Source organism: Lonchura striata, chromosome 28, assembly GCF_050655825.1.
Source record: "Lonchura striata isolate lonStrDom1 chromosome 28, ASM5065582v1, whole genome shotgun sequence".
NCBI lineage: Eukaryota > Metazoa > Chordata > Aves > Passeriformes > Estrildidae > Lonchura > Lonchura striata.
In genome coordinates this window covers 4,203,159-4,230,437 of record NC_140730.1, presented here as the reverse complement: position 1 = coordinate 4,230,437, position 27,279 = coordinate 4,203,159, and the positions used below count along the sequence as shown (strand labels likewise).

General features: G+C 62.1%; 4 protein-coding genes and 1 non-coding gene across 12 annotated transcripts; 2 read left to right on the top strand and 3 right to left on the bottom strand.

The window, feature by feature from the left end:
* Positions 1-516: 516 nt before the first annotated feature.
* On the bottom strand, positions 517-5,208 carry PLPPR3 (phospholipid phosphatase related 3). Of its 3 annotated transcripts, XM_021540078.3 has the most exons (8): positions 5,081-5,208; positions 4,291-4,409; positions 3,952-4,137; positions 3,689-3,818; positions 3,298-3,493; positions 3,165-3,222; positions 2,783-2,956; positions 517-2,535 (listed from the first exon to the last, which is right to left on the bottom strand). In XM_021540078.3, exons 2-8 carry the CDS (start codon positions 4,363-4,365, stop codon positions 1,273-1,275), a joined length of 2,082 nt encoding a protein of 693 aa, XP_021395753.1. In that variant the 5' UTR covers positions 4,366-4,409; positions 5,081-5,208; the 3' UTR covers positions 517-1,272. The 3 variants fall into 3 exon arrangements, with proteins under 3 accessions (XP_021395753.1, XP_085418554.1, XP_085418555.1); XM_085562428.1 differs by having other exon boundaries at positions 3,165-3,493; XM_085562429.1 differs by lacking the exon at positions 5,081-5,208 and adding an exon at positions 4,588-4,722 and having other exon boundaries at positions 3,165-3,493.
* A 1,499-nt stretch (positions 5,209-6,707) lies between these two features.
* LOC110475732 (complement factor D) lies at positions 6,708-9,436 on the top strand. Its single transcript, XM_021540077.4, has 5 exons — positions 6,708-7,392; positions 7,577-7,730; positions 7,977-8,121; positions 8,508-8,765; positions 8,949-9,436. The coding sequence occupies exons 1-5, from the start codon at positions 7,326-7,328 to the stop codon at positions 9,120-9,122; spliced, it is 798 nt and encodes a 265-aa protein (XP_021395752.1). The 5' UTR covers positions 6,708-7,325; the 3' UTR covers positions 9,123-9,436.
* Positions 9,437-10,753: 1,317 nt separating this feature from the next.
* MED16 (mediator complex subunit 16) lies at positions 10,754-20,066 on the bottom strand. Of its 5 annotated transcripts, none has more exons than XM_077788800.2 (15): positions 20,013-20,066; positions 19,504-19,727; positions 19,053-19,160; positions 18,624-18,793; positions 17,688-18,119; positions 16,368-16,473; positions 15,579-15,734; positions 15,123-15,334; positions 14,672-14,878; positions 14,044-14,254; positions 13,733-13,866; positions 13,068-13,260; positions 12,632-12,848; positions 12,198-12,281; positions 10,754-11,441 (listed from the first exon to the last, which is right to left on the bottom strand). In XM_077788800.2, the coding sequence occupies exons 2-15, from the start codon at positions 19,637-19,639 to the stop codon at positions 11,315-11,317; spliced, it is 2,493 nt and encodes an 830-aa protein (XP_077644926.1). In that variant the 5' UTR covers positions 19,640-19,727; positions 20,013-20,066; the 3' UTR covers positions 10,754-11,314. The 5 variants fall into 5 exon arrangements, with proteins under 5 accessions (XP_077644926.1, XP_085418553.1, XP_085418551.1 ...); XM_085562427.1 differs by having other exon boundaries at positions 19,504-19,723; positions 20,013-20,031; XM_085562425.1 differs by having other exon boundaries at positions 19,828-20,028.
* Positions 20,067-20,354: 288 nt separating this feature from the next.
* On the top strand, positions 20,355-20,461 carry LOC116184540 (U6 spliceosomal RNA). Its single transcript, XR_004149296.1, has one exon. It is a non-coding gene; the product is annotated as a U6 spliceosomal RNA (small nuclear RNA).
* A 107-nt stretch (positions 20,462-20,568) lies between these two features.
* Positions 20,569-27,229, bottom strand: R3HDM4 (R3H domain containing 4). Of its 2 annotated transcripts, XM_021540076.3 has the most exons (8): positions 27,064-27,229; positions 24,793-24,947; positions 24,544-24,662; positions 23,969-24,092; positions 23,493-23,578; positions 22,525-22,610; positions 22,160-22,215; positions 20,569-21,511 (listed from the first exon to the last, which is right to left on the bottom strand). In XM_021540076.3, exons 1-8 carry the CDS (start codon positions 27,105-27,107, stop codon positions 21,408-21,410), a joined length of 774 nt encoding a protein of 257 aa, XP_021395751.1. In that variant the 5' UTR covers positions 27,108-27,229; the 3' UTR covers positions 20,569-21,407. The 2 variants fall into 2 exon arrangements, with proteins under 2 accessions (XP_021395751.1, XP_085418560.1); XM_085562434.1 differs by lacking the exon at positions 22,160-22,215.
* Positions 27,230-27,279: the final 50 nt, after the last annotated feature.

The following is a 27,279-nucleotide window of genomic DNA, read 5'->3' as shown; positions in this document are numbered from 1 at the left end:
GCAAGGAGCCGTGAGCGCGGGGGCGACGCGGGGCTGCCGGGCTGGGAGCCCCGCACCGCCCCGACCCGCACCGCGGACCGCCGGAGCGCCGCGTCAGTGCCGGTGACCTTCGGCAGCGGCTCCGGGTCGCCTCCCTGGTCACCGCGGCCGGATGGAGCGGCCGCAGGGCTCTCGAGCTGGTTGGAGTTGGACCCCCTCGTCTCCCACCCCCCAGTGCCCCCCACAACCCCACGAGCTGCTGCCGCAATCCTCCTGCTAATCCCGGGTGGCTTTTCCAGCACCGAGTCAGGGTTATGTGGATAATCCATATGTTTGCAAGGCAAAGGCTTTGGGATATCCACTGTTAATCCAATTGGCAGTGGCAGTTTGGTGCCATCGGCGCAGTGTCCTGTGGAGGGGGGGACGCGGCTGCCCCTGCCGCTGCTGCCGGGGCTGGGAGCTCCCACGGAGCCCTGGTCCTACCCCTCCCAGCTGTGGGATTCAGCTGCCCCCACCTGCCGAAATAACCCAGCCAGGGAACATCCACGTGTTTATTTGCTTTTCAAACCACAGTAGCTCCAGCTGTTGCCCGACGTTCGCAGCCTGGAGATCCCCTCCCTGCTCCCCCCAAACCTCGGCTGCAGCTCAGGGCTGCTCCTCCTGGGGCAGAGCTCAGCCCCCACTGCACCCCCACCCCAACATCCCCCTCTCCTCCAGTCCCTGCAGTATTTACAGCCTCTCACGCCCAGAGCCACAGTGCAGGGCAGAGCCCCCCCTCCCAGTCTGTCCACCCTCAGGCTCCCTCTGTACTGGTGGTGCTGGATGGAGGGTGTCACAGGACCCCCGCACCCACAAACCCCCATAAGCTATGGGCTGCTGCCCCACAGCAGCCTCTTTCCCCCTGTTAAACCCCTTAATCTAGTCCCCCCCAAAAGCCCTTCAGCACCATTTGTCCCTCCCCGCCCCCCTACAGACATCCACTTCCAGAGCCGGAATAAAATAACCCCTCGGAAATGTCAGCACCAGTGTTAGAGAGAAAAAGAAAGTCAAAAGTGCTTGGAGCTGCCCAGCCCCACAGCCTGTGGGGAGGCAGAGCCCCACCAGCTGCCCGAGCAGGAGCAGGGTCCCATGCCGGGGGTCCCCGAGATGTCTCAGCTGGCTCAGGACCAGCGTGGCCGTGCTGCTCGAGAGCAAAGCCAGCCCCATCCTGCCATCCCCCGCAGAGGGTCCCCGGCATCACAGAGCCCCCCCAGCTCAGGGCAGGGGCGTGGGGCCCCGGCAAGGCACCGGGGCTCAGTCCTTAAACCTGCGGCCTGCCTGCATCTTCTTGTAGTACAGGTCCACCTCGCTGTCGGCTGCCCCGTCCCGCTCGGCCGGCTTCCTCCGCAGCGTGGAGTCGCGGCTGGCTGTGGCCAGCAGCCCCTCGGGGGGGGTCTCCACCCGCTCCCCACCACCCCCCGTTGCGCCCGGGATGGCGGCCAGGCTGCCGTAGCGCGGCTCGTCCTGCTCCATGTCGCTGACAGAGGAGCCAGGGGAGACGCCGGCGCTCTTGGCTGGGCGGAAGCCGTGGAAATCCTTCCCCACCTCACCCAGCTCGTAGGTGTCTGGCCCTTCTGGCCCCTTCGGCCCCGACTTCCACTCCCAGGGCCCGTTGCCAGCAGAGAGGTGCACAACAGGGTGGTGAGGGGCGTGGGCGTCGATGGTGATGATGCTGGAGCTGTCCCGCTCGGAGGGCGAGCGGTACTGCGAGGAGTCAGAGCTGGTGGAGGACGAGGACGTCTCCGAGTGCTTGGGGGTGACAGAGACAAGGCTCTGCTGCTTGGACATGGCGATGACCTGCATCAGGCGCGGGGGGTTGGCCACCCTCTGCGCTCCCCCTTTCTCTGCCACCATCACCCACTTGGCCCTCACGGCCGCCCCGCTGCCGGCCGCGGCCCCGGTGCCCGCCTGGCTCTCCTCGGGGATGTGCACCAGCTGCGAGGCGCCCGGCCGGGGCTGGATGAGCACGCGGGGCCCCATGGCCGCCCGCTCGGCCGAGCGCGCCTGCACCGTGGGGTACAGGGACGGGGGCACCTCCTCGCCGGGCTCCCCCACAGCCCGGCCCTGCGCTGTCTCCTCCGCCAGCGTCATGCTCCGGCCCTCCAGCGACTTCTGCTTCCACTCCGTGATGAGCTGCTTAGAGCGGGAGGCGTCCACGGGGACGTGGATGGTCATGTGGCGCCGCGCGGGGTCATCCATGGAGGGGGTGTTGACGCGGGGCAGGGTGTTGCTGAAGGTCACCATGTTCTCCTTGCCCATGGGGCTGCGGGGGGCCAGCAGGTCCACGTCCACGCTGGCCCGCTTCAGGCTGCCCAGCGAGTTCTTCTCGCGCGGCACCGGCCGCGCCGCCTCCTCCAGCCGTGCCTGCGGGTTCAGCTCATCGGTGCTCACCGACTTGTTCTGGTGGTAGACGGAGTCGTGGCCCCGCTGCGTCAGCGCCCGCAGCGCGTCCTTGGCCGGTGCCTGTGTCGGGAGCCGCTCCGTTGGGGCACGGAAGTTGCCAACAGCATGGAAAGCCTGCGGGAAGGGGAACCACAGGATCCTAGAATGGTTTGTGGTGGAAAGGACTTTTAAAGGGCATCTAGTCCAATGTCCCTGCCACAGGCAGGGACAACTTCCACTAGACCAGGTTGCTGCAAGCCCTGTCCAGCCTGGCCTTGAACACTTCCAGTGGTGGGGTAGCCACAGATGCTCTGGAGAGTCCAATGGCCCCAGCAGGATCCCCCAGCCCCCTCCCTGGGCCAAGGGCAGGAGCAGCACCCACCAGGTAGGCGGCAATGCCAGAGCCGATCAGGAAGCCCACGTAGACGTCGGCGGGGTGGCTGCGGTACTGCGTGATCTGGGTCAGGCCACAGATGCCAGCGGCGATGGCGAAGGCGAAGACCAGGATGGGCTTGAGGAGCTTGGTGCTGTCTGAGATGATGGAGTTGAAATACATCTGGGGCAGGAACAGGCTGTTAGTCATGGCCCTGGCCATGCACAGAGCTCTTGGGTGCATGTGGGACTGCAGGTGCCTGTGCACACACCCAGCACACGCGCAGGAATATTGGGCAGAGCTTGTCTGTGCCAACAGCAGAGGGACACAGCTGCTCATGGCATGGGACTTGTGCCAAGCCAGCATGTGCCAGGCAGAGCTGGGAACTCACCGACACGTAGACGGCAGCAAAAGCCGAGAGTGTGGCGTGCTGGGATGGGAAGGTCTTCCTGCAGGGACAAGGGACGTGGCTAGGACAAGGCAGGAGGGCTGGCAGTGTGGCACAGGGCTCCCCTGGCACGTACCTGGCAGAGAGGATGGCGTGCTTGTCGGTGCCTGAGCAGATGTCCTGGGTGATGTAGGGGTTGGCGTCGCAGGGGGTGCCCAGCAGTGTGTAGTTGGGCTTGCAGACGGTCAGGAAGAAGGGAGCGTGGTAGCCTGTGGCCAGCTGGATGACGTCTGTCACCAGGGCTGTGGCACAGAGCCCAAACACGTGGACGCCTGGGGATGGCAGGAATGGGACAGTGGGTCACCCATGTGGGGCAACCAGGACTCACCCAGCCCCGAGGCACCCACTGGGATGGGTTCGGTGCAGTGTCCAGGGTCTGGGTGGGGCTGTGCTGCTGTTATCACAGCCAGGGTGGCCCCACGTCCCCTCCAGCCCTCAGGTTCTGTCCAGGCTGTGGCACAACGTACCCACAAACCTGACGGTGCGGCGCAGGAAGGAGTTGAAGTTGCAGCCACCAGCGTTGATGCTGCCCTCGGCACCGGCGCGGCCCTTCAGCCGGGACTGCAGGCAGTACACCATGCCCTCCCCGACCATGATCTGGGAAGGAACCGCTGGCTCAGGCGGGACTGAGGGGGGCAGAGCCACCCGATGGATGCTGGACACCGCCAGGCACTGGGACCCCAATCCCCGGCTCTGTCCCGACCCCAGAGCGGGACAAGCCTGGACGCACCGAGGCGGCGGGCGCGGCGAAGGCCAGGCTGAGCAGCATCAGCAGCGGGATGAGCTCCTCGTTGGTCTCCACGTAGGGCATGGAGAGCGCCCGGTCATGGCACTGGAAGCCCACCTTGGCCGGCTTGAAGAGGTCCGTCAGCTCCAGGAAATAGAGCGTCACGACGGAGGAGGCCACGATGGGCAGCTGTGGGGGAGAGAGTGGGGACCAACGACCCCCAGAGCCATGGCACAGCACAGCCCCGCCAGAACGGGGCACAGAACCTGACCCGCTGTGCCAGGGCCTGGGACAGAGCCCCCTGCACAGCCCCCACGCTGTGCCCACCCAGCCCACACCCACCTCCACGAAGTAGAAGCAGGGCAGGAGTGTCATGCTGTCCTTGGGGGCACGGGATTTCTCCTTGGGGGGGATCATGGTCCTGGGTAGGCACAGGGGTCCCACCGGGCTGTGCCTCCACCCTGTGGGGGCACGAGTGTCACCTCATGGCAGAGGGGTGGGCAGCCATGGTCACCCCTGGTCACCCCTGCAAGTCCCTGACCCTGCAGGGGTAGGGGCACCCCCGAGCCACCACCCTGACCCTGCAGGGGTACGGGCACCCCACGTCCCTCCCGGTCACCCCCAGGTCACGGCACTCACCAGAGACACAGCTGGAACTGGGGGTGCCAGCGCCCCGGGGGGGTGGCCCCCAGCTCCCCTAGGGGTGCCCAGCCGGGCCAGGGGCTGTGACAACAGGTGGGGCGGAGGCTCGTCTGTCGCGACAGGCGGCCACCACCGCGACAGGCGGCGAGGCTGCTGCGGAGGGCGTGCAGAGGGGGTGTGCCGCCCGCAGAGCCGGGCCCGGGATGGGCTTCCCCGAACCCTCCCGGCCCAGCCCCACGAGATTGCACCGAGCCCCGGCTGCAAAATGAAGCGGGGGGAGGATAACGGGGATGGAGCGACGAGGGGCAGTGAACGGGGGGAAATAACGGGGGATTAACCGGGGGTATAACCGGGAGGGCGGGGGCGCAGCGGGAACCTCCCCTTCGCAGGGACCGTGCCGCAGCCGCGGGCGGGGGTCGGGGCCGAGGGATGGGAGGGGGTTTGGGGGAGGAGAAGCGGCCCTTTGTGCCGGTCCGTGCGCCCCACTCACCTCAGCGGCGGCCCCGGGGCGCAGCGGGGCGGGGGGCGGCGGCAGCGGCGGCGAGGGGGGGACGTCCCCGCGATCCGGGATGCTCCTGCCTCGGCGGAGCGCGGGGAGCGGCGGCTTCCTCCGCCCCCGCCGCCTCCTCCTCCTCCTCCTTCTCCACCTCCCTCGCCCGCCGCCCCCCGCTCCGCCCCGCCGCCCCCGGCCCCTCCCGGGGCGCCGAGCCCCCGCCGAGCCCCGTTCGAGCCCCCGTGGGTCCGGGGATGGGGGTCTGGAGGGTTCGGGAGAGGGTCGGAAGGTCGGGGGGGAGAACGAGGCGAGACAAAGGGCCGGGCGGGGCCGAGGACAGCCGTGGGACCGAGCTCTCTCCGCGCCGCTCCGCATCCCGGACCGTGCCCAGGCACGGCGGGGCCCGGGGGGTCCCGGGGCCGCCCCCAACCCGGGCTGCCTCCAGTGCCGGCGCCCCGATCAACCCCCCGGTGCTGCGGGGGGCTGCCCACTGCCCCTCCTGCCCGGCAGATTCCCCTCCCCTGCCTGGGCTTGTGGAGACCCGGGGGGTGGCCAAAGGGGTGCGTGACCCCCAAACTCACTGCCCAGAGCTCTGCCAGCCCTCAGCTGGGCTCTGGCGGCTCTGAGTGCCTGCCCGTGGCACCCCAGGGCTTCGGGGGGTGGCTCAGGGCACTCCAAGCTCACGAGTAGCCCTGGGGACAGTGCCGGGGGGTCACCCTCAGCAGGAGCCTTGTGCCACGGACTCCTCGAGCAGGAGCCTAGTGCCTCCCAAATTTGGGCCTGGGGAGGTGGGTGCAGCTCCCTTTGCTTTCTGGAGGCTCCCAGCATCTCCTGGCAGAGGCAGCAGCATCCCAGCCCCACCTGCCCCTGCCCTTGCTCTGCAGAGGATCCCGGCTGTGCCCTACCCTATATCCCACCCTGTACCCCATTCCCTGCAGCCCACACTCATTTGTTCCCCAAAACCACCCTCTCACAGTCCTGTCCGGGGTCTGAGCAGCCCGGGCTCCACACGGTGCCCTTGTTCCATTTTTGGCCCTAAGTGGGCAGAAATCTCCCGGCGTATTTAACATAGAAATCCCGAATCCCTGGAAGCTGCGATTAAGCTGCTCTCCCTGCGGAAAATCCCTGCTTTGAGCCGGGTTCAGCCCCCTCCCGCAACGCCAGCACACTGCGTGCTCCCAGCCCTGCCCAGCGTGTGCCACCAGCACGTGGGGACAGCGGGGAGGCGAAGCCACCTCTGCAACCCCTGAGCCTCGGGGACACCCGCTGGCCGTGGGTCCCAGGCCTGGCGGCTCGGAGGCTCAGAGGCCGGGGCGATGGGGTGGCCGTGCAGCCGGACAAAGGGAATGCGGCGGCTCGGAGCTGTAAAAGCCGGTGGAGCGGGACAACAAGAACAGGGTGGGCTCCAGCCCCTCGCGGGGCGTCCCCTGGAGCCCTGCTCGGACCCAGCTGTGGGTAGCCACGGTGGCCATCCCGGCAAGGGGCGAGGCCGGCGACATCTCGAGGCGCGGTGAGCGGCTCCGGGCGGCTCCGCGCTCGGGGACGCGCCGGGACCGGGCGGCAGCCGAGGCGGTGGCTCCGCTCAGTGGCACCGGGGAGAAAGGCAGAGGGGACCGGGGCTGCCACCGGCGTCCCGGACACCGCCCCTGTCGCTGCCATCGCCGCCGCCCCCAGCCCTGCAGGAGACCCTCGGGCAGGGCTGAGGGGACGGGTTTGTCTCCCCGGGCACCCACCGAGCTGGCACCCAGAACCCACCGGGGACCGGCCCCGCAGGCCGGGCGGGGGCCCCTGCTCCTGGGAGGGCGGGGATAGAATTTGCCGGAGTCTTCTTTTGCCAAAAGCCTGAACTTTTTCGGCATTTTAAACCCTGGCGCAGAAATCCCCGGCGGCGGGTGCCAGGGCCGGCAGCTGGGCCGGGCTGTTTCCTCCTCCCGCACTGTTTGTGCCGGGAACTCTTGACCCCTTTTATAAGTTGAATATTTCAAAACATTCAGCCCATGCTGCGGAAACCCCCCCGTTCCCTCCGCTCCCCCCTTTCCTGCCCCCCCGCCGCCCCAAAGTGGACATAAAAGCGAGTCCCAGCCCCAGCCCCGGAGCAGCGTCCGCCCCGCAGACCCCGCAGACCCCGCAGACCCCGCAGACCCCGCAGACCCCACGCACCCCACAGACCCCGCGGCCCCCGCGCACCCCAAAACCCCGCACACCTCCCAGCCGGGCAGAGACATCACCGGGCTCTGCAGCCATGGGGCCAAGCCCTGCTCCCGTCCTTGTCCTCGCTCTGCTGCTGCTCCTCTGGGCCCCAGTGAATGGTGAGTGCACCCCCCGCACCCCAGGGCACTGACATGCTCGGGGGTGCCTGCCCAGCTCCCCAATTCCTGCCTCCACCTGCAGCCAGGTGCTGGTGCAGCCCACAAGGAGGGGTCCAGGGATGCTGGGAAGGGACCACGGGAGTGACACTTGTCCGTGGCCCTCAGCTGAGCCTCTCTCCTGCAGGGCAGCCCCGGGGACGGATCCTGAGGGGCTCCGAAGCCCGGCCCCACCTGAAGCCGTACATGGCCTCGCTGCAGCTGGACGGGCAGCACGTCTGTGGGGGCTTCCTCATCGCCCCGCAGTGGGTGCTGAGCGCTGCCCACTGCATCGAGGAGACGTGAGTGTGGGTGGGGGGCAGTGCATGGCTGGGAGGGGCTGCTGGACTAAGGCTAAATCCCACTCTGGAGCCTCAACACCCCTTCAGAGTGTGAGACTCAGCTCCCACCTGCAGAGGACTGGGCAGTGGCTGTAGGACCTCCCGGAGCTCCCTGCTGGGCTCTGCAACCCGCCACAGCACCCCATTTCCATGGCTGGGTGCAGTGACACCCCCAGCTCTTTGTCCCACACTCTGACTCTCTTCCAGGCATGGCAAACTCTTCCAGGTGCTGCTGGGTGCTCACTCGCTGACCGAACCGGAGCCCCACAAACGCCTGTATCAAGTGCACGCCCAGTTCCCCCACCCTGGCAGCAACATCCACAACAACAAGGACGACCTTCTCCTCCTCCAGGTGGGCTGCTGGCTGATGGGGTCCTCCTCCCCACCAGGCAATTCCTGCAAATGGGGACCCTCCTCCGCATTCCTGCAAATCCCATTGTTCCTTGGGACCCTGTAGGGTCGCTGACCAGCTGGAGGAAGTCCTCATGGTCAGCCTGGGCCTGGCTCCTCCATCCCATGGCACCCTCCCTGCTTCGCCCACCAAAAACCTTTGTCCAAATGCCTCCATCCTCCTTATAGCTCTGGTCTCTGGCTGCATCCTGGGGCTCCAATCAGGAGGCGAAGTTAAGCATGGCTGAGGCCAGGGTGGTCTCGGTGTCAGGGCTGGGCTGGCTGTGCCCTGCTGGCTCCTGGGCACAGCTGTCCCTGTGACCCGGGTCCCCTCTGGCTTTGTGGCAGCTGGAGGAGAAAGCGGAGCTGAACGCGGACGTGCGGGTGCTGCCCTTCCAGCGGGAGGACAGGGACGTGGCGGCCGACACGGTGTGCGAGGTGGCGGGGTGGGGCACCACCGACCACAGCGGCTCCCGGCCGGACCGGCTGCAGCAGGTGGAGCGGCCGGTGATCAGCCGCGACGTCTGCAACCACCGCACCCGCCACGACGGCACCATCACCCGCAACATGATGTGCACCGACTCCCGCAGGAAGGACACCTGCAAGGTACCGCACACCCACCCCGGACCCAGCCCCGCAGGGCTGGGAGGGGACAGCAAGGCACACAATGCCCAGAGCCTGGGAGAGAGGCTGCGGAGCAGGAGGGGACAGCATCCCCAGGGTGGGTGCAGCCTGTGCTGGGGTGTCCTAGCAAAGCTTTGGTGATACTGATGAGGTCTGGTCCTGCAGGGAGACTCCGGTGGACCCCTGGTGTGTGGCGGGGTGGCCGAGGGGGTGGTCACGGCCGGCTCCCGCGTCTGTGGCAACTACAAGAAGCCGGCCATCTACACCCGCATCGCCCCCTACGCCGCCTGGATCGACGGGGTCATGGCTTCTGCCGATGCGGAGGGGGACACTCGCTGAGGGCACCCCAGGGACCTGCTCCACGCCACGGCTTGCTGCTGCCAGCACGGCCAGAGCGCACACAGTGCTGCCCCACCGCGTGCCACGGGCTCCCACTGCTGCCCACCCTGCTGCCAGGCTGTCCCCGCAAGCCAGGAGGAGGGCTGGGCCAGGGGACTGGTGGGGAACCAAGGAAGGGGGTCCCTGGCCCACCACTCACAAAGTACAGGACCCACGTAGGGGAGAATTGGGGGTCACAGCCCTCAACAGGCTTTGCTGACGGCGCCCAGAATGCTGCCTGCGACCGCTGCAATAAAGTGATGATGATTCCTGCAGAGCTGCTGGGCTGGAGGAGGGGGGTGAAGGTGGGAGCTGGGGGGGTCTGTGCAGGAGCCCCTGCCCAGGGGGGAGCTGGACGTGGGGTGGGACACGCTGAGGTTGTGCCCTTGGGGGTGGCGTGGCCTTGGCTGGGAGCAGGGGACACATCCTGCAGCGTGGCCACAATATGATCCAGGTCTGGGACCTCCCGCAGGGTCATTGTGTGAATATTTGGGAAAGCAGGATCTGCCTGTTGCTGATATGGCAGTGACAGCTCTGGCTCCCACGGTGGGATCCGTGCTGGAACCCAGCAGGATTCTCACTGGGACCCTCCTGAGGGGCAGGGCAGGGTAGAGCTCTCTTCCCACCACAGCCCTGGTCACCCCCAGAGCTCTGCTCTCCCACTGCCCTGTCTTTGGAGGGAGCAGGGCCAAGGCACAGAGCTGGGAGCAGGGCACCAGCACAGCCCGGGGCATCCCCAGACCCCTCCAGTCCCATCCCAGGAGATCTGTGGTCAGCAGGGGGCTGAAGGGAACACAAATGTGTCTCCATCCCCCTGCTGTGCTGCTGCTCCCTGCTCCCAGTCAAACATTAAATAACCCCAAACCTGTTCTATGAGGAGCTCACAGAGGGCCCGGTTTGAGTTTTACTTACAGGAGAAAAGAGCCTTAATAAGGTGCGGTTTCCTAATTAGCCATTTGATTGTCCCTAATTACCAGCAGAGCAGAGAGGGGGAGAGGTCTGTACAGCTCTTACAGCTCTGTGCAGCGAAACATTCGCTGGAGTCGAGGGATGAACTCTGTCAGCAGCTCCACTTCTCAAGGATAATGAAATCATGGTTCCAGAGGGAAAGGAATGTACTAAGACTGGCTCACTCCCCCTCTTAAACGCTCTGTGGGGACCTGGAATTGCTGGCTGGGATGCAGCAGAAGGCTCCAGGCTTATCCCCCTAGGAGCTGCAGGACCCATGGGAGAGGAGCCCAGGTCAGCCCCAAGGCTGGGGCTCCCCAGGCACAGCCACGCCGGCTCCAGAGGTTGTGATTTCCTGCCCAGGCTGCAGCAGCTGAGGGCAAGGGAGGGCAAAACTCTGAAAGGATTTTTGGCTGCACCAGGAACGCTCCTCCTCTGGCACGCTCAAGTGTCCAGCCTTGCTAAAGCTGGAGGCTTGCACAACCCCAGGGACCTGATGTTTTTTCCTCGAGTGTTCATAAGGCAAACCTTGAAAACATCCATTTCCCCTTCCCCCTTTTCCCAACGATGGTGGTTCCTTTCCTGACAGATGCCCTGGCCCCACACTGGGCAGCCACGTCACACCACAGAAACAAACCACTTGGTTCTGTACAAAATCAGGAGAATTTTTATTTACAACAGCAAGAGGCAAAGGCAGGGTTCACTCCAGGCAGCAGCACTCATATTCCTGCTCCCATCCAACACCCATGGGCACACAGGAGCCAACTCCTGTCTCAGGGACAAGTTTGCTGAGGGATCAGGAGTGCCCAGCCCATGTGACACTTCCCAAGCAGCAGAAGCACAGCATGGATGTGAGGATGGATGTGAGGTACCAGCTGTGCTCCTCTCAGCTGGGACTTTGTTCCTCTCCAGCTGCCCCACCACCACTCTCTGCCCAGGCCACAGCAGCAGCCAGAACGTTGCTGCTGTGCTGGCACAGACACAAGAGAGCCAGGCTCTCCCCTCCTGGGCCCCAAATGATGGGGAAACTTCGGGAATTCCTTCCCAGCTCTTCCCTCAGCTCTGTTTCCCAGCACAGCTCAACCAAGGACGAGCAGCAGTAGCTTTCCCAGCATGAGGAAGAGAAGCTGCCATTCTCTTGTCCCAAAACCTCCATGAAGGGAGCCCTGTGCAACTCTTGGCCCCCACTGCACCCCGGGAAGGGCTCAGGAGTAGCTGAGGGGCATCTTCCTCCACAGTCCCCCACACAGGCAGTTCTTGATCCAGCGCTGCTCCCACTGCTTCACTGCTGTCACCTTGTTGGGTGACTTCAGCATGGTGACACAGCCACACCTGGGGGGACATGGAGGGTGCAGTGCAGAGCCAGCACTGCTGAGGAGCTGCATGGATCACACAGGGATCTGGGTATCCATGGGGGAAACCAGCTCCTGGCATCTGCACATGATACTTGTGAGCACCAAAACCAGCTGAAACCAGCAACGATCCCGCTGAGGGCTCTGCTGGAGCTGGAGCCTGGCAAGGAAGAGCCCCAGCTGCTGTTTATACATGAAACAACTGACAGTCATCTCACAAAAATGATCTGCTGCAGAGGCTTTCTATTAAAATCAGTAATTAAAGCTAATTCAATCACGTGACTTAGATGGATGTTTGTTCCCTGAGCCATTATCCTGAAATCCAGGCTCTCCCATGAGGGTGGATGAGTAGGGCAGCATGAAATGCAAGCCTGGTGGAAAGATGACCCCAAAATGGGAACAGAGGCAGCGGGGTGATTCCTCCCTCCAGCCCTGCCATGACCACACAGGTGCTTTAATGACCAGACCCTCAGAACTGGGCATCACATACAGGAGTTGCTGTAGGGTCTCCTCCAGGCCAGATTACTTTAAGAGCTTTATCTGATCTGTTTGATTTTTAACCTAAGGGCCAGGCTGCAACAATGCCACTCTCTGACAGTGACAAGGGCATCCCAGGTTGGGGACACCTTAACCACAGCCCCAGCCAGTCTCAGAGAGCTCCTGAAGGACACAGGACTATCCTGAAGGACACACGACAGTCCAAATCCTGCCCAGCTCCACTGCAAGTGTCACTTACCTGGTACAGGACTTGCACTCCTCTGTTGGGTATGCGCCCAGGTGCAGCCTCCTCAGGTGGTCAATTTTGGGCTGTCCAGGGGCCCTGGGGAGGGAGAGCAGGACTTTCCTAGAGTGTCACTTTCCAGGAGCTGTCCCCAGGACAGGGAGTTGTATCTCACTGGCCAACATGGCAGAGGTTCTGCCCACTTACCCACCCAGTGGCACGACATTTGTTGTCACAATGACACAGTTAATCACATTAATTAATGGGGGGTTCCCCCACATTTGCTATCACTTTTCAGTACTTAAAAATCCCAGCCCATCAGAAGCTGAGAAAGGGATTTGAGCAGAGAGGAGAAACTGCTCTTGGGTCACAGCAGCAAGGAGACAAGGCAAACCTAAGAGCTGCCAAAACTTCTCAGCACGGCACTGACTCTTTCCAGGGGGTTGTACCTGACAAAGGCATCGAACTGGGAAGAGACAGTGTGGCCAACGAGCCCAGGAGCCTTCCCAAACTGCAGCCGGACCAGCTGCTTGTTCTGCAGCTTGCTGATGATGCCATCGTTGATGGGCAGCCAGTCAATGTTGGGAATGAGCAGCTGGCTGGGCAGGAGGCAGCACTCATCGATCAGGGTATCATCAGGCTCTGTGATGTGATTTTCCTCACGACCTGCGTGGGAAACGAAGGAAAAAACCCCATGACCTTTACATTTCTCTCTCAGAGCTCCAGAGAGCTGCGTGCAACCTCCTCCTCCGCTGCCAACTCAAGCCTGGAAAACAATACCCTTGGCAGCTGCACTTGCCCTTCCTCAGTGTGCCAGACTCCCTCGGAGTCACGTCCCACCCCACTGCTGCAGGAATTACTGCTCAGGGAGCCAGCCACACTCACAGCACAGCCAGAGCTTGGTCAGGAGCCTGAAGAGCAGGGACATGCTGTCCTGGGTGTCCGAGGTTGCCGTGTACACGGGGAGGCAGCTGGGCTTCAGCAGCCCCCAGATGCGGATGACCACCATCAGCTCCCGGAACATGCCGAGGGACGCGCCGTCGCGCAGGAAGCTGTGGCCAGGGCGCACCGGGGAGCCCTGCGGGGGGACAGCGCCGTGGCTGGGGTGACACCAGCCTGGCTGGGGGTGACACCAGCCTGGCTGGGGGTGGCACCAGCCTGGCTGGGGCTCACACCAGCCCCAGCCACCACACTGCATCCAGACAGCTCCTGCTTGCAGCAGCACGCAGCCTATGGAACCCGCTGCTGGAGGGTCACCTGAAGGTGACACCTCTGCAGAGCTGCAAGAGGAGTGTTCCCAAATCCCTCAAGTACCGTGCTGCTCACCAGACCCAGAAGGGCATGGGAATGGCTATTCTCTAATTCTGTTGTTCCTTACTCCTCCCCAGTGCCTGTGCTGACAGGGACATGCGGCCCTGTGTGCCCTGGCAAAGCTCCCCAGCACTGCCCGTGGGTGTTTGTGTCCTCTCGGTGTCTGCCAAAAATAGATTTCACTATCTCACCCCAAGTTTCCAACAGCTAAGACCACTACCCAGCACTCCAGGTCTCACCTGGTTGGGAAGGCTGGCCAGCAGGTAGAGCACAAAATCCCCCACCCACTGGATGAGCTGCTGCAGGGACTGCAACGTCGTCATCTCCAGGACAAACTCTTCTGTCTTCAGGTTAATCATCACCTTGTCAATGTCTGGAAGAGAAGCAAGATATTGCCTGGCTGAGGAAGACAGATCCATCACACCCTCCCTGCAGAGATCACCCTCCTCCTCCTCAAACCCAGGAGTTACTATGAGACTGTGAGGCCACAGGGAACAGTCCCACCCCAAAGGCTGGGAATGCAGAGTGGGATGCTGTGAGCAGTCAGTACCTACATCCGTGATCTTGGAGCAGATCTCGGTGAGCCGGTCCCCGGGACTCTTGTCAGGGGTGTTGAGGAAGTGTGGGCGCAGCAGCGACTTGAGGGTGCAGCTGATGGCGATGAGGAAGAGCTTGGCGTGGTAGTCACACACACGGGCAATGGTGCTGGAGGAGAGCTTGCACAGCGACGCCTTCATGGCAACGATGCGTGTGGAGAGCACCTGAGCCACGGGGAAACGCAGCAAAAGGCACAAGGAAAGGCAGGAATTACCATAAGCTCATTAGAGCTGCTGCTGCTTTATTCTCTGCTCTCCCTTTCTGCTGCAGGAGTGACAGGAGCAGTGACTGCCACGCATGTGAGTATTGTGCTGCTGTTCCCAGAATCTGCCAAAAATAGATTTCACCATCTCACCCCAAGTTTCCAACAGCTAAGACCCCGCTGGTATCAGTGAAAGTGAATGCTGCTGACGTGGAAGCTCTTCCCAGCTCCATCACTGCCCGAGCAGGGCGCTCAGAGAGTGCAGCCAGGCAGAGCCACCCATGTCCTGAGCACTGGCACTGGCTGTCCCCACTCCAGGCAGTCCCTGAGCCCCACCACACCCACCCTGGGAGTGAGCCCAGAGCTCCCACCCCCACACCTGCTGCAGGGCCGCGTTCTGGCGCATGTATTCCTCGTGCAGCTTCTCCACCAGGTTCTGCACCATGCTGGGCTGGACGTGGAGCAGGATGTCCCACCAGTCGTAGCCAGTCACCATGCAGTACTCCAACAGGAACAGCAAGTGCCGCAGGGACATGTTCATGTCCAGCACGTGGCCCATGGAGGGGGAGATGCGGAGCATGCTCAGCTTGAAGGGAGGAACCAAAGGGAAACTGGCTTCAGGAGTGAGCTTAAAATTGTCCCACAAAGCTACAACACAACATGAAGCCCAATGAAGCTCAACCCTGACCTAGTGACAGTTTCTGACACTGATGGGATATATCTCTTCCCACTACAGATCTCACAGCTGGAATTCCAAGTGTTTCCTGAGAGACCCATCACCCCTCAGAGAGCCTGGGTGAGAAACAGCCCTCCCACAAGACAGCACCAACCTTCCCATGACTGTCCACACCAGCCAGGGCCAGTGATGTCCAGGAGAGCTGCATGGCCTTGAAGTGCACCAGGGGCCCTGTTGTGCGTGGGCGCTTGAGGGCCGGCTCGTCCACGGGGCGCTGCGAGGAGGAGCCGTAGAACACGGCCATCATCTGCAGGGACAGCCGGTGCACGATGTGGACACTGCCATCATGGAAAGCCAAGGCCAGGCCTGGGGACAGGAGACGAGTGAGGCTGAGCAAGCAGCTCCTCCCAGCATGGCAGTGGCCACCACTGAAGCCCCTGGAGAAGCCAAAGGGCTGGGGGCTCACGGCATTTCACAGCCTCTACCCACAACGGGGTCGCATCCTGTACGAAAGCCTTCCCTCAGCATGCCACGTGCTTCACTTCAGCTACAGCTCAGGTGGTGACATTTCAAGGAAAAATCTAGGACAAAGACAACAGGAACTCCTTACCCAGTCCAGGGAAGAACTTGGTGTCGTTTGCCACCTTCAGGTCGGTGTTGGTCAGGGAGATCGGCAGCTTCGGCAGCGCCACGGCCGACACCCGGTCCAGGTCGTTGGTGGCAGACAGGATACGCCACTTCAGGATCATGGGCTGCTTGTCTCCCACTGGGGAAAATGAGCAAATGAGTGAGAATTTTGCCCCAGAGAGATCAGAAAATCTGCCCCCATTTCTGCCCAGACTCCCCCAAGCAGGATCACAGACCAGGCACTGGTATATTTCCCATATGTTTCCAGTATGTTTCCCTCACAGTTCCCTGTTTTTTTCCTGATTATACAAACAACATGTTTTGCTAAATCTCTCATGATGGGAAGCTCTGCTGCGTGACTAAGATCCTGATATACAATAATCCTTTATATTTCGCCAAACAAACTGCCCTGATTAATTCTGTTTTATCTGAGATCAGGTGGAGCCCAAGCAGCCAGGGCAGGGGATTAATCCAGCTCTGCTGCTCAATCCTGGTCCTTTGGGAGCCTTTGCTCCATTGGTGGCAGGAAGGGCGGCTGTGCAGCAAAACACAAAAAATGTCTTTTATGAAGCGAAAGCAAGAACAGTTTCCCTTCCTGGAAACTGCAAGTTGCTGCCTATTATGCAAACAGACAGAATGGACTCAGAACACCTGAAAATAAACGTGAGATTCTGAGTAACACCATCTATGGGATTATGGATGTGAGAAACTGTGCTGCTTTTTCCCTCAGACCAAGCTCCCGTTCTTGAGAATCCCCAGAGCAGACACTTACCCACAGGAGAGATCTGCTGGAAGATGTTGTTGACAGGCAGGCCCTCCTTCCTAAGGGACCAACACTCCACGATGCTGTTGTTTTGGTTGGAGGCACAAAGCAGCACCTGTGAAACACAAGCTTCAGAACAGGGAGGACACTGCCCTGGTCATTCCCACCCTCCATTTCCAGGGTGCTGTTCCCACTCAGGTCATGCTCCACCAGCAAAAAGCAGAGGATCAAATCAGTGGGAGGCAAGGTCCCTAATTCCAGCTGCACCAGAAGGGCAACTAGGAATGCCAAGGGTATTGCAGGACATGCTAGCTGTAGGGTCGTGCTGCCTGCTCCAGGATGGTATAGATGAATGGAGACGAGAGATCCCTGCAGGCTGCTCTTGGGATATCAGGTTTATTAGGGATGAAGAAAGGTCCTGCTTCGAGCTGCCAGATGCAGCACGTGGCGAAGCTTGAGAGGGTGGTGGAGGGGAGAGACAAAAGGATGCTCTAGGAGAGGGGAAGTTCCAAGAGGAGGGGAAGTTCCAAGGGGCCATGTGGCCCCTCGGAGACCCCTTATCAGGGGGCTTCAAGGTGGGCTGGTGTGGGATGAGTAGGCTCCTGTGCACGGTTGGGGGTGTAGGGAGGCAGAGATCTCTGAAGCTTGCTCTTGGGGGAAGAGGTTTATTGGAGAATTCAGGGATGCCCAAGCCTCGTGCTCTCAGGCGTAGCACGTGGCTGGGCTTAGGAGGACGGGGGAGGGGAGAGAGAAACGGAGGGTTTAGGAGAGGGGAAGCCCCAGGGAGAGAGGAAGTCCAAGAGGGGAGGAGAGGGCCAAGAGGCCGCATGGCCGCTCAGAGCCCCCTTATTAGGGGCTCCCAGGTGGGCTGGGACAAGGTATGGGCCAATGGGGTTACAGACTCTGTTTTAGGGGCAGGTACAGAGGTGCGGGATGAACCACAATTTTTTGCAGGGTGGGATGGAACAGTCCATTTCACTCCAGGATTCATCCAAGGGTAGAAGTGACATCCGGCTAGCTAAAATAACAATCATATCTATCTATCCTCTGCAACAGGCTGGAACAAGACTTGGGCCAATGGGGTTACAGACACCTGATGTTTTAGGGGAGGGTTACAGGTGTGGGGTGAACCGTACATTTTGGGGGGTGAGATGGAACAGTCCACTTGACCCCTGGACCCATCTGTAGGCAGGGACATTGTCCGGCTAGCAGGGAGGACCGTTCTCATCTTGGCTGTATTATTTATGAATAATTACATTTATCTATCCAACAGCTGGCCACCCCAGACCCTGTGAGGAAGACCAGGTGGAGCAGAGAGCAGCTTCCCACCTGCTCTGACATGTCCCGAGCCAGGAACTTCAGGTGGGTGATGGCCGGGTACTTGTCCTTGCGCGCGGGGTCGGTGGTGCAGCGCATGAAGAGGGAGGGCAGGATCTCGGTGTCGATCTTGCACTTCTCGTTCACCACGCTGACACACACCTTGTAGAACTGCACGGGGGACGTGCTGCTGCCGTCGGACGTGGCCACCACGATGTTGCCCCCGCCCGTGAAGGCGACGTCGGCCAAGGCCACGCGGCAGCGCAGGCGGCACAGGCTCTCGGTGGCCGTCAGCACCTGCCCGTTGGGCTTGAGGAGGGACACGGTGACCAGCCCGCTGATGGTCACAGCAATCCAGCCCTCCATGGGCTTCCCCCCAAACAGCGTCAGCGACGGGGAGAATTTCACCCGCGAGAACTTCTCGCCGAAGTTCGAGGCTCCGGACTGTAACAAAGGTCAGCAAAACCAAAGTGTTTGCGGCCAAAATTTGTGCCTGCGGGGCTCTTCTCGAGGGACAGGGGCAGGATTTATGTGGGACATCCCCAACACAAGCAGGGAACTTGTGCTCGGCAGCTTTGGGCTTTCAGAGTCTGCAGGATCACACATGAGGAGCTGAGGTCTGTGCACAAATGCCCAGATCAAACCTCAGCACTCCATATGCATTTTCTCTGAATCACCACAGGTGAGGAAAGAACTGCTCTATCTCCGTGTTCCTGCCTAGAAATGAGGTACCAAACTAGGAGAGACACACCTGAAACACCAAAAGAAACAAGGCTCCAACCCCCCTCAGAACTCAGCAGGAACCAGGAATCTGACTTCTCTCTGACTGCAAAAATTCCCCAAGGCCACAAGAGAGCCCAGAGCACGGAACACAGGCAGGATCCTGAGTTCTCTGCCAAGACCTGAGCCAGAGCTCCAGCCCAGATCCCCCACGGAGCTGAGACAAACCTTCTCCACGTGCAGAGCCAGCTTGACGCCGTTGTGCAGCCAGGACAGGGCCACCACCGGGTCCCCCTCCACCACGCTGCCCACCGTGTTCTCCCAGCTGTTGGCCAGGTGATCTGTCATGCCCCAGCACTTGATGTGGCCATCAGCATCTGCTGAGAGCAGCCTGGAGCCTGTGACAGTGACACTGCATGAGAATGGGGGAGAATGGACAAAACCCCACAAGGAATTACAGCCTGTGACAGTGACACTGCATGAGAATGGGGGAACAGAGAAAACCCCACAAGGAATTGCAGCCTGGAGCCTGTGACAGTGACACTGCATGAGAATGGGGGAAACAGCCAAAACCCCACAAGGAATCACAGCCCACCCCTTGGGGACATACACAGCAGGGGTGGGACACGGTGCCAATGTGGAGGGAGCCCAGCCCACCTGACTGATCCCACTCCAAACAGGTGATGACTTCGGTGTGGCCCGAGTTCACAGAGTAGACATCCCAGGGGTGCTCGGTGTCGATGATATGGACCATGTGGGTGAGATCTGTGTGAACAGAGAAGTGACTCCCTGTGCCTTGGCACTGCTCCTGAGCCTCAGCTGGTGCAGGGAAAATATAAAATATTTTATAGAAATCATTTGGGGCAGGGTAGCAACTCTGCTGGGAGCTCAGTGAGGAGCCAGCATGGTGTAGATTTGGGAAGTCGGTGCTGGTTTAGAGGAAACAAACGCGTGTGAGACGCTGCCAGAGGCTGAGGGATAGAAGGAAAAGGAGGAGCAGCAGCCCGGAACTGCCCGGGGCAGGGCAGAGCTGCGGCCCGGCGGATCCTGGCCTCTCCCGGGAGCACCGGGAGCTGCCAGCAGGGATTTCCCGAGGGGCTCCCGGTACCTTTCTCCTCTTCATTGCGGAGGTCCGTGGTGAAGGCGATGAGGTTGCGGCAGGACCAGGCGCACACCAGCGGGATGGAGGGGCAGTGGTTGCTTTTGGGCTTCTTCTCCCACTCGCACACGTAGGCCAGATCCATCCCACCGGGACACGGTACACCGGACACGGTACACCGGACACGGTACACTGGACACGGGATACTGGACACGGGACAGCCTCGGTCCTGCCTGGGGGCGACACAAGGCCGGTCACACACAGGGAATCCCAACCTCAGGGGCCATGGGGGGGGGCACAGCCCTGGGGACACGGGTGGGAACAGCCCCGCACCGGGACAAACCGCGGCGGTCCCGGGGGGAGCGGCCCGCGGGTACCGACCGTACGGCGGGCAGGAGGATCGTCCCCCCTCGCCGGGGACGGTCCCGGAGGTTCCGGGGGGTCGCGGGGAGGCCGCGGGAGGCTCCCGGCCCGTTCCCGGCCCGTTCCCGGTCCGTTCCCGGTCCCGCCGCCCTCACCGGCGCCCGCCGCTCTGCAGGACCCCGGCCCGCCCGCGGGCTGCCCGGCCCGCGCCTGCGCCGCGCGCTCAGGCACTGCCACAGACACCCCCGCAGAGAGAGCCATCCAGCAGGGTATAATTACCATAACAAACTACCCACAATGCATCGGGCAGAGATAGCAAACATAACCGGCGAATTTCGGACAATTTGGGGAAAATCCAAGAAAATAACAGAGAAAAAAACTGAGAAACACTTGGGAAGCTCATTCCGCGTCTAATATTGGGCCGCACCTCATTCACCCTATCATGACAATATTATTTCTGTGAGTCTTTAAATAGCGCTGCGGGTGCAGGGCAGTTCGTGCTCGCTTCGGCAGCACATATACTAAAATTGGAACGATACAGAGAAGATTAGCATGGCCCCTGCGCAAGGATGACACGCAAATTCGTGAAGCGTTCCATATTTTTCGCACCTCCCCGCACCCACATTTTCCATCCCGTGCCCCACCAGCTGCTCCGCCACCCCCCAAAAACCTCCCTCCTCCCCCTCCCCACATGGAGACACAGAGCCGGAGTAGGGGAGCACCGTTTTTATTGTTTCTGAACGCCACACCAGCCAAGGAGGAGCGAGGGGCGCCCCTGGCTCTGGGGGTGCCCACGAGGGGTTCCCCAGGCTCTGGGGGTGCCCACGGTTAATGGCAGTCGGTGTCATCATGCTGGGGCAAAGCAGCCAGCAAAGATCCCCAGGGCACGCCCTGCCCCGAGCAAACCTTGGCACATGCCACGAAGCCGGGGGGCACACAGAGAGACCCCCAGAATGCCCCCATCTGCCCCCATGGCAGCTGTGGAAAAGCAGAGAGAGCCCCGAAAGGGGCTGCACCCCTCCAACACGCACGCACGCACGCACACACACACACACACACATGTAAATATACACACACGTGATAAAAAACACACAAGCTATATTACACTTAAAAACAGCCCCGTGGGGTGGGCAGGGCACAGGGCGTGGGGTAAAAAGCATCCGGAGCTCCCCACGCCCCGAGCCCCCCGGGACACCCGGTGGGCACGGGGCTGCGGGAACGCGGCAGCCCCGGGGCTCTTCCGCCGGCTCAGCGATTGCTCAGCAGCCGCCGGGAGCTGTTTCACCGCAGAAAAATCTGGACCGAAATCACCCCACGAGCGTCAGCGCCACAGCGAGGCTCGGCCCTGCCTGATTCTTTTTTAAAAACACCTGGGTTATATAAATAGACACACCGACAGTTCCAGGAGGGATGCGCGGGGAGCCGGGGCGGGCCAGGGGCTCCTGCCCCGCACCCGCGGCCAGCACAGGCACAAACCCCCGGCTCTGCCCCGCCGAGGCTCCGGGAGAGGCTGCAGAGGACACAGGAGGGGCAGGGCAGCTGTGGGGGCATCAGCTCATCTGCCCCAGGTAGTCCGAGAGCAGCAGCTCCGGGGGCAGGAACACGCGGTGCTTGTTGCTCACTTTCATCTGACGTTTCCCTTCGATGTCCGAACCTGCGGGTGGGACGGAGCGCTCAGCACATCCCTCCTCCCCACCTCGGGGGTCTCCAACAGGCGCTCCCAGCCACAGCCCTCCCCTTTTCCCCCTGGGGCTCGTGGTGAGATTTCTGTCCCCTGTTTTCTGTCCCCTGCCGGCACCACGGGCTCGCTCGCCATCATTAGAGCTCAGGCTGATGGCCACAAGCGGCTCCGAATGAAACGCTCGGCAGCAGAGCCTCCTCCGGAGGGATGGATGCCTTCCCTGCCTTGGCAACAAAACCTCTGGGGGTGCCCAGGGCAGTACGAGAGCGCGGCTGCTCCTCGGGAGGAGGAAGCAGCTGCAGGAGAGGGAACCCGGCGAGCAGATTCCTGCTCTGGAGCACCCAAATTTCCCGTCAGAGCTGGGTCCCGGCGAGCCCCGGGTGTGCGGCTGCCCGCAGCGCTGGTGACACGGCCGGGGCTGCCCAGGGAGCTCCGGGCACTGGTGGGGAGGGAGCAGGCAGGGGAGGGACCGCGGGGTTATCTGCGAGCCCCAGGGCGAGGTGGGACCGGCAGGAGGAAGGGAGGAAAAGGCAGAGCTGGAGAGGAGAGATAGTGATGGAGGGAAGGGGGAAAAAAACAACAACAAAATCAAAATCGACCAAGCGGACACGCGGCTCTTACTGGCAGAGACGAGATCCATGTACTGGCAGAGCGCGTGGAGCAGGAGCCGCTCAAAGCTGGGGGACAGGGGACAGGGTTAGAGCCTGAGCAGTGTGTCCCACAGGCTGCCCTGCCCTCCATCCTCCCAGGGACACAAAGGGGAGCACAAAGTGCCACGAAGCCCTGCGCAGGCATCCCCAGGTGCCTCCCTCCCCCAGGGGCTCCACGGGGACCAGGCCAGGTGGGTGTCCCCAGGTGGAGAGCCAGGCCTGGCTGAGGGGAGGCTGAGGGGTGTCCTGTGCTCCCAAAGCCCCTCTGCAGGCTGGGGCAGCCCTGGGGCAGCCCTGGGGCATGGGGAAGCCCAGCACCCCGAGATGGGGGAATACCTGTTATCCATCAGTGCTGTGTAGACAGAGTGCGGGGTGACAGAGAAGAAGGCCAGCAGCTCCTCCTCCAGCCCCTCCAGCGTCCCCTGTGAGGAGAGGCAGGGGCTCAGCGAGGAGGGGACAGTGCTGGGCACAGCCCTGGCACAACTGATTCCCCAAGACTTGCTGCCAGCAGCTCCCGGGCAAGTTATCTGGACGGGAGACAGCAGGGAGAGGAGACATCTCCCATCTCCAGCCCCTGAGGCAGGGAAGGATCCAGCTCCTGCCAACTCCACACTGTGTGTGCCAAGGGCTGGCACCATCCCTCGTGCTCACAGCAGCCAGGGGAGCCCCGTGCCTCCCAACAGTCAAAGCTCAGTGCTCTGCTGCTCTGCGGAGCTCTGTGACCCCAGAGATGAGCAGCACACGCGTCTCATTGGAAGACAAACAAGCCAGTGGGCAGGAGGAGCCCAGGCTGCATTTAGAAGCTCTAATTAGCACAAGGCAAACAAACAGAGCCCCACAGAGCAGAGGGAGCAGGGAGCCAGCACCCCCAGGACTGGTAGAGCAAGTGTCTGGGCAGGCAGTGCAGGGCTGCACTCACCTCTCTCCTTCCTGCTCAGCAGTTGGTGCACTTTTACCCCCTTTCAAAACACTCTGGAGTTCCCCCAAATAACCTTGTGTGGGCCACTGTGAAGACCCTAAAGGCTCCACTGCTGTCCCCATGCACAAACACGCCTGGTTTCACCTGTCACCTGCTGTCATTGCACAAAGACTGAGAAACTACCACTAAAAAAAAAGCCCTGTAACTACCAGAAAAATCTGAACCGAGCCAGGAAACCCCACGTGCCGGGAGCTGGGTGTCTCTGCAAGCAGCCCCAGCGCGTTCCCAGGAGCTCCTCTGAAATCCTCTGCACAGGGTCAGGGCACAGCTCTGGGGACAGGGACCCCTGGCAGCCCCAGCTCTGCTGCCCCAGCCTCCAGCTCACCATGGGGATCCTGCCCCTCTTCAGGGTGGCACGCAGGCGGCGGCTGATGCGCTGGAAGCACTCCTGGGGCGTGTAGGCAGGCAGCTCTGGACAAGGGAGAAGGGATTTGGACACAGCTCACAGCTCCAGAGCCCACAGTGTCACTTTTTGGGAGGACCCAGTGTCCCCCCCCGCCCCGTGCCCCCTTCACAAACAGCAATGCTCTCCCCAGCACAGGAGGGTCGGGGTGCAGAGATTTGGGGGTGTGACATTAAGGGATGGCTGCTGTGCCATCATCCCAGCCACTCCTGGCTCCCACAAACCCTCCCTGGTCCATGGTGGGGGTCTGCAGGCAAACCCCCACCCTGTCACACACAGGGGGTGGGCTCAGGCATCCCCCAGCCCCACCATTAACAGGGAGTGGGTGCAGCCCTCCCAGAATGTACACAAGGAAGGAAAGGGAGAGGCTGTCCCCACCCTGCGTCCCCTCCCAGCACCTTTCCACTTCTCTTCATCCTTGACAGGCAGCTTCCTCCTCTGCTTCTTCCTGGCCTCCTCCTCCAGGTAGAGCAGGACCCGCTCCTGCTCTTCTCCCGACCGGTTCATGAAGTCGTTCCAGATCTGACAACAGAAAACACCAAGCCCCACTGCAGAGGTCTGTGGGGTGCAGCTGGCAGTGCAGGGCCACCCCCACACCCCTGAGCCCCCTCCTCACCCTCTTGTCCTCAGGGATGGCCCGAGTGCCACACCAGGGAGAGGCCACGTTTCAAAACACCCGGTTACAGGGCCAGCATGAGGCAACAGGGCTTTGGCAAGGGGCTTGTGCCAGAGGAAGTGCTCAGCTCACCGGGCACCCACTGCTCTGCAGCCACAACTCTCCACGAGAGGATCTGCCCGGAGATTCCCCCACCCCCTGGCACACATGGCAGCAGATCCCACACATCCCAGCCTGACCAGACCAGGCAGAAGCTGGGCTGCAGCAGCTCAGGCCAGGGAGGCAGAGGGATGGAGGAGTGAGGTACAAGCATGCCGTGCCATGCCAGTGTCCCCAAGCCAGTGTGGCTGTACCCACCTCCACATAGGTCTCATTGTTACACGCCTCGCTGAAGATGCTGGGGGTGGCCGAGTGGCTGAGCTCTCCCTCATCACTCCCGCAGTCATCCTGCTCCAGCAGGGTCATCAGGAAGCGAGCTGGGGTGAAGAGCAAAGCCTGAGAGGGGAGGAAGCGCCTCCAGAGAGGCTCCTTGCCCGCAGTACATCCCCGCTGTCACACAGTTCAGGGCAGGTTGCCCTGGGGAAGAGACCCTGCCCTGGTCCTTACTGTTCTCCAGCCTCTGGAGGCTCTTGCGGCCCTTGGCCCTCGGGATGAGGTCGGAGTTGCGGATGGCTTTGTTGATGTAATACTGCTTCCTCTTGGACGGCGAGAACCGCTTGGACGGGGACTCCTCCAGCAGGGGCAGGCAGTCCTCGATCCTCCTGGGGGACACAGCGGGAGGGATCAGCCCACCCAATCCTCCTGGGGGACACAGCGGGAGGGATCAGCCCACCCGAGGGGCCTGGGGCAGCCCCAGCAGCAGGAGGATGGGGGGAGATGGGCCAGCAGAGCATCAGCCCCGTTGGCACTGCGGCTGGCACCACCACGGGGTCACCCTGTCCCCCTCGGGTCACCGTCACCTCCGAGGCTGGCTCTGCTCAAAGAGCTGTGTGTCAGCACTGGAAGGGCCAGGTAATTAACCTGGGTAATTAACTTGGGTAATTAACCATGCCACACAGGAAGCAAAACGATGGATCCATTCCTGCTCACCATCGTCCTGTGTGGATTGGCACTGACCCTGCCACTCCTTGTTGAGGGCAGCAGCAACACCGCCCCAGCCTGGCACTGCCAGCTCCTGGGGGCACCCAAAGCTGCTCCGTTCACAACACAGGGTGTTTAGTCATAGGTACAGCTTAGGGATGACCAAAACACTGAGGCATTTTATGGGAAAATGAAGCCACACCACAAGCGAGAAGCTCGCCGGGTGCTGAACACAACTGCTTGGGTTTCAAAGTTTACTAAACACCAAGGACAGGAAGTTTCACCACCTTCACTTGCAAAGAAGCTTCCCCTCAGGGTTGTGTGGGTTTCCTTTGGCGCAGCAGAAGGTGGGGGAGAAAATCAACACCCCTAAAACAACGCTCAGGACTGTCCATCCAGGACGAGGAGCTGCAGCACGGCTGCACGGAGTGACCGCAGGTACCAGGGCAGCACCACGGCCTCGCTCCATCCACAGGGCCCTGTCCCCACCGTGTCCCCTCTTTTCCAGCATTCTGGGCCTCATGGGAGCCCCAGTCCTGCAATCAGGTCCCGACAGAGCTGATCTGGGCACAGGGCAGAGCAGGTTGTGCTGTCCGATTGCAGCCTGGGCCAACAGCCAGCTGTTCACCCTCGCCAAAACCTTGATTTTTTTTTTTCCCTTTGCCTGCATCAGGGGAGTGATAGAGTCTTGGCTGCTGGTGGGGGGTAAAAAAAACAACCATCCCTTCCAAGCTGCAGAGAAAACCGTGGCAAAGGTGGGCTTGGAAAGAATAAAAGAGACTCAGGTATCCAGGCAATGCCCAGAGGACGGGTGGGGAGCAGTAACCCAACCTGCCACAGCGAGCAACCAGGGCTGGTGGATCAAGTTGTGATACAAAGACGGTTACAAAAACCTGAATAAACACAGGGAGTCACCTTACGTTGGCCCCAGCTCGGGGGTTTGAGTACACAGCTGCAAGCCTGGCGCTCCCTGGAGCCAGCAGGGCCCCAGAAAGAGATGTCAAAAAGCAGTGTCAGCAGGGTGGGAGCACCCCCGGGACCCCCCGAGCCCCCTGGGAGGGGAACAGGCTGAGCCATACTCAAGACTCTTCTTCCTGAAGGCTGTTTGTGGCTGTCCTGGCACCCGGCACTGCCACGTCTGCCCTGGCACTGCCACCTCCGCCCAGTGCCAGCCTGGAGGTTCACAGGGCACAGCGACCGGTGTCGGACACGCTTCGGTGCCCTTTGTGCAGGGTCCCGTGCCAGGCTGGGATGAGACCCCAGGAGAGGTCATTCCTGGGGCACCACAGCAAACCACAGCCCCGGGACAGCGGTCCGGCAGCTCCGGGGACACCGGAGCACCGACAGACCCGTGGCTTCTCCTCCACGTCCCGTTCCCAGGCAGGGAACGTGCCTGGAAGAAGAACTTGGAAATTCCGGACCTATTCCTGTCATTCACCCTTCGGCAGCAGAGCGAAGTCGCCGGGGACAGCCGGGGCTGTCGGGAACAGCTCTGTCCCGCAGCATCCCGAGCCCGGTACCCCCGTGCAGGAGCGGGGGGCCCCAGCCCACCCCCGGCAGCACCAGTGACCCCGGCCCGCACGGCCATTCCCGGTGACCGGGAGCACCGTGACCTGCAGGGATAAACACTAATTATAAGGCTGATGATGCCGGTGCCGGGCTCCGCTCTGACACCGCCCCCGGGGCCGGGCTGTCCCGGGAGGCGCCGCCGCCGCTCCCCGCCCGCACGGACAGCCCGGGGGGCTCCTGCCCGGCCCGACCGCCCCACGGCCCGCCCGGCCCCGGGCCCGCACTCACGGGAACGGCTCCTCGGGGCCCGCGCCGCCCCGCAGCACCACCATGGCGCGCCGGGACTGGGATCGGAACCGGGACGGTGACCGGGACCGGGACCGGGACCTGCCTCCGCCGCCTCCGCCCCCGGCCCGTACCGGCGGCACCGGGCCCGGCACCGCCCGCTGGAAGTGACGTCACGGGGGCGGGGGCACGGGAACCCCGCCCCGGGCGTCGCGGGAG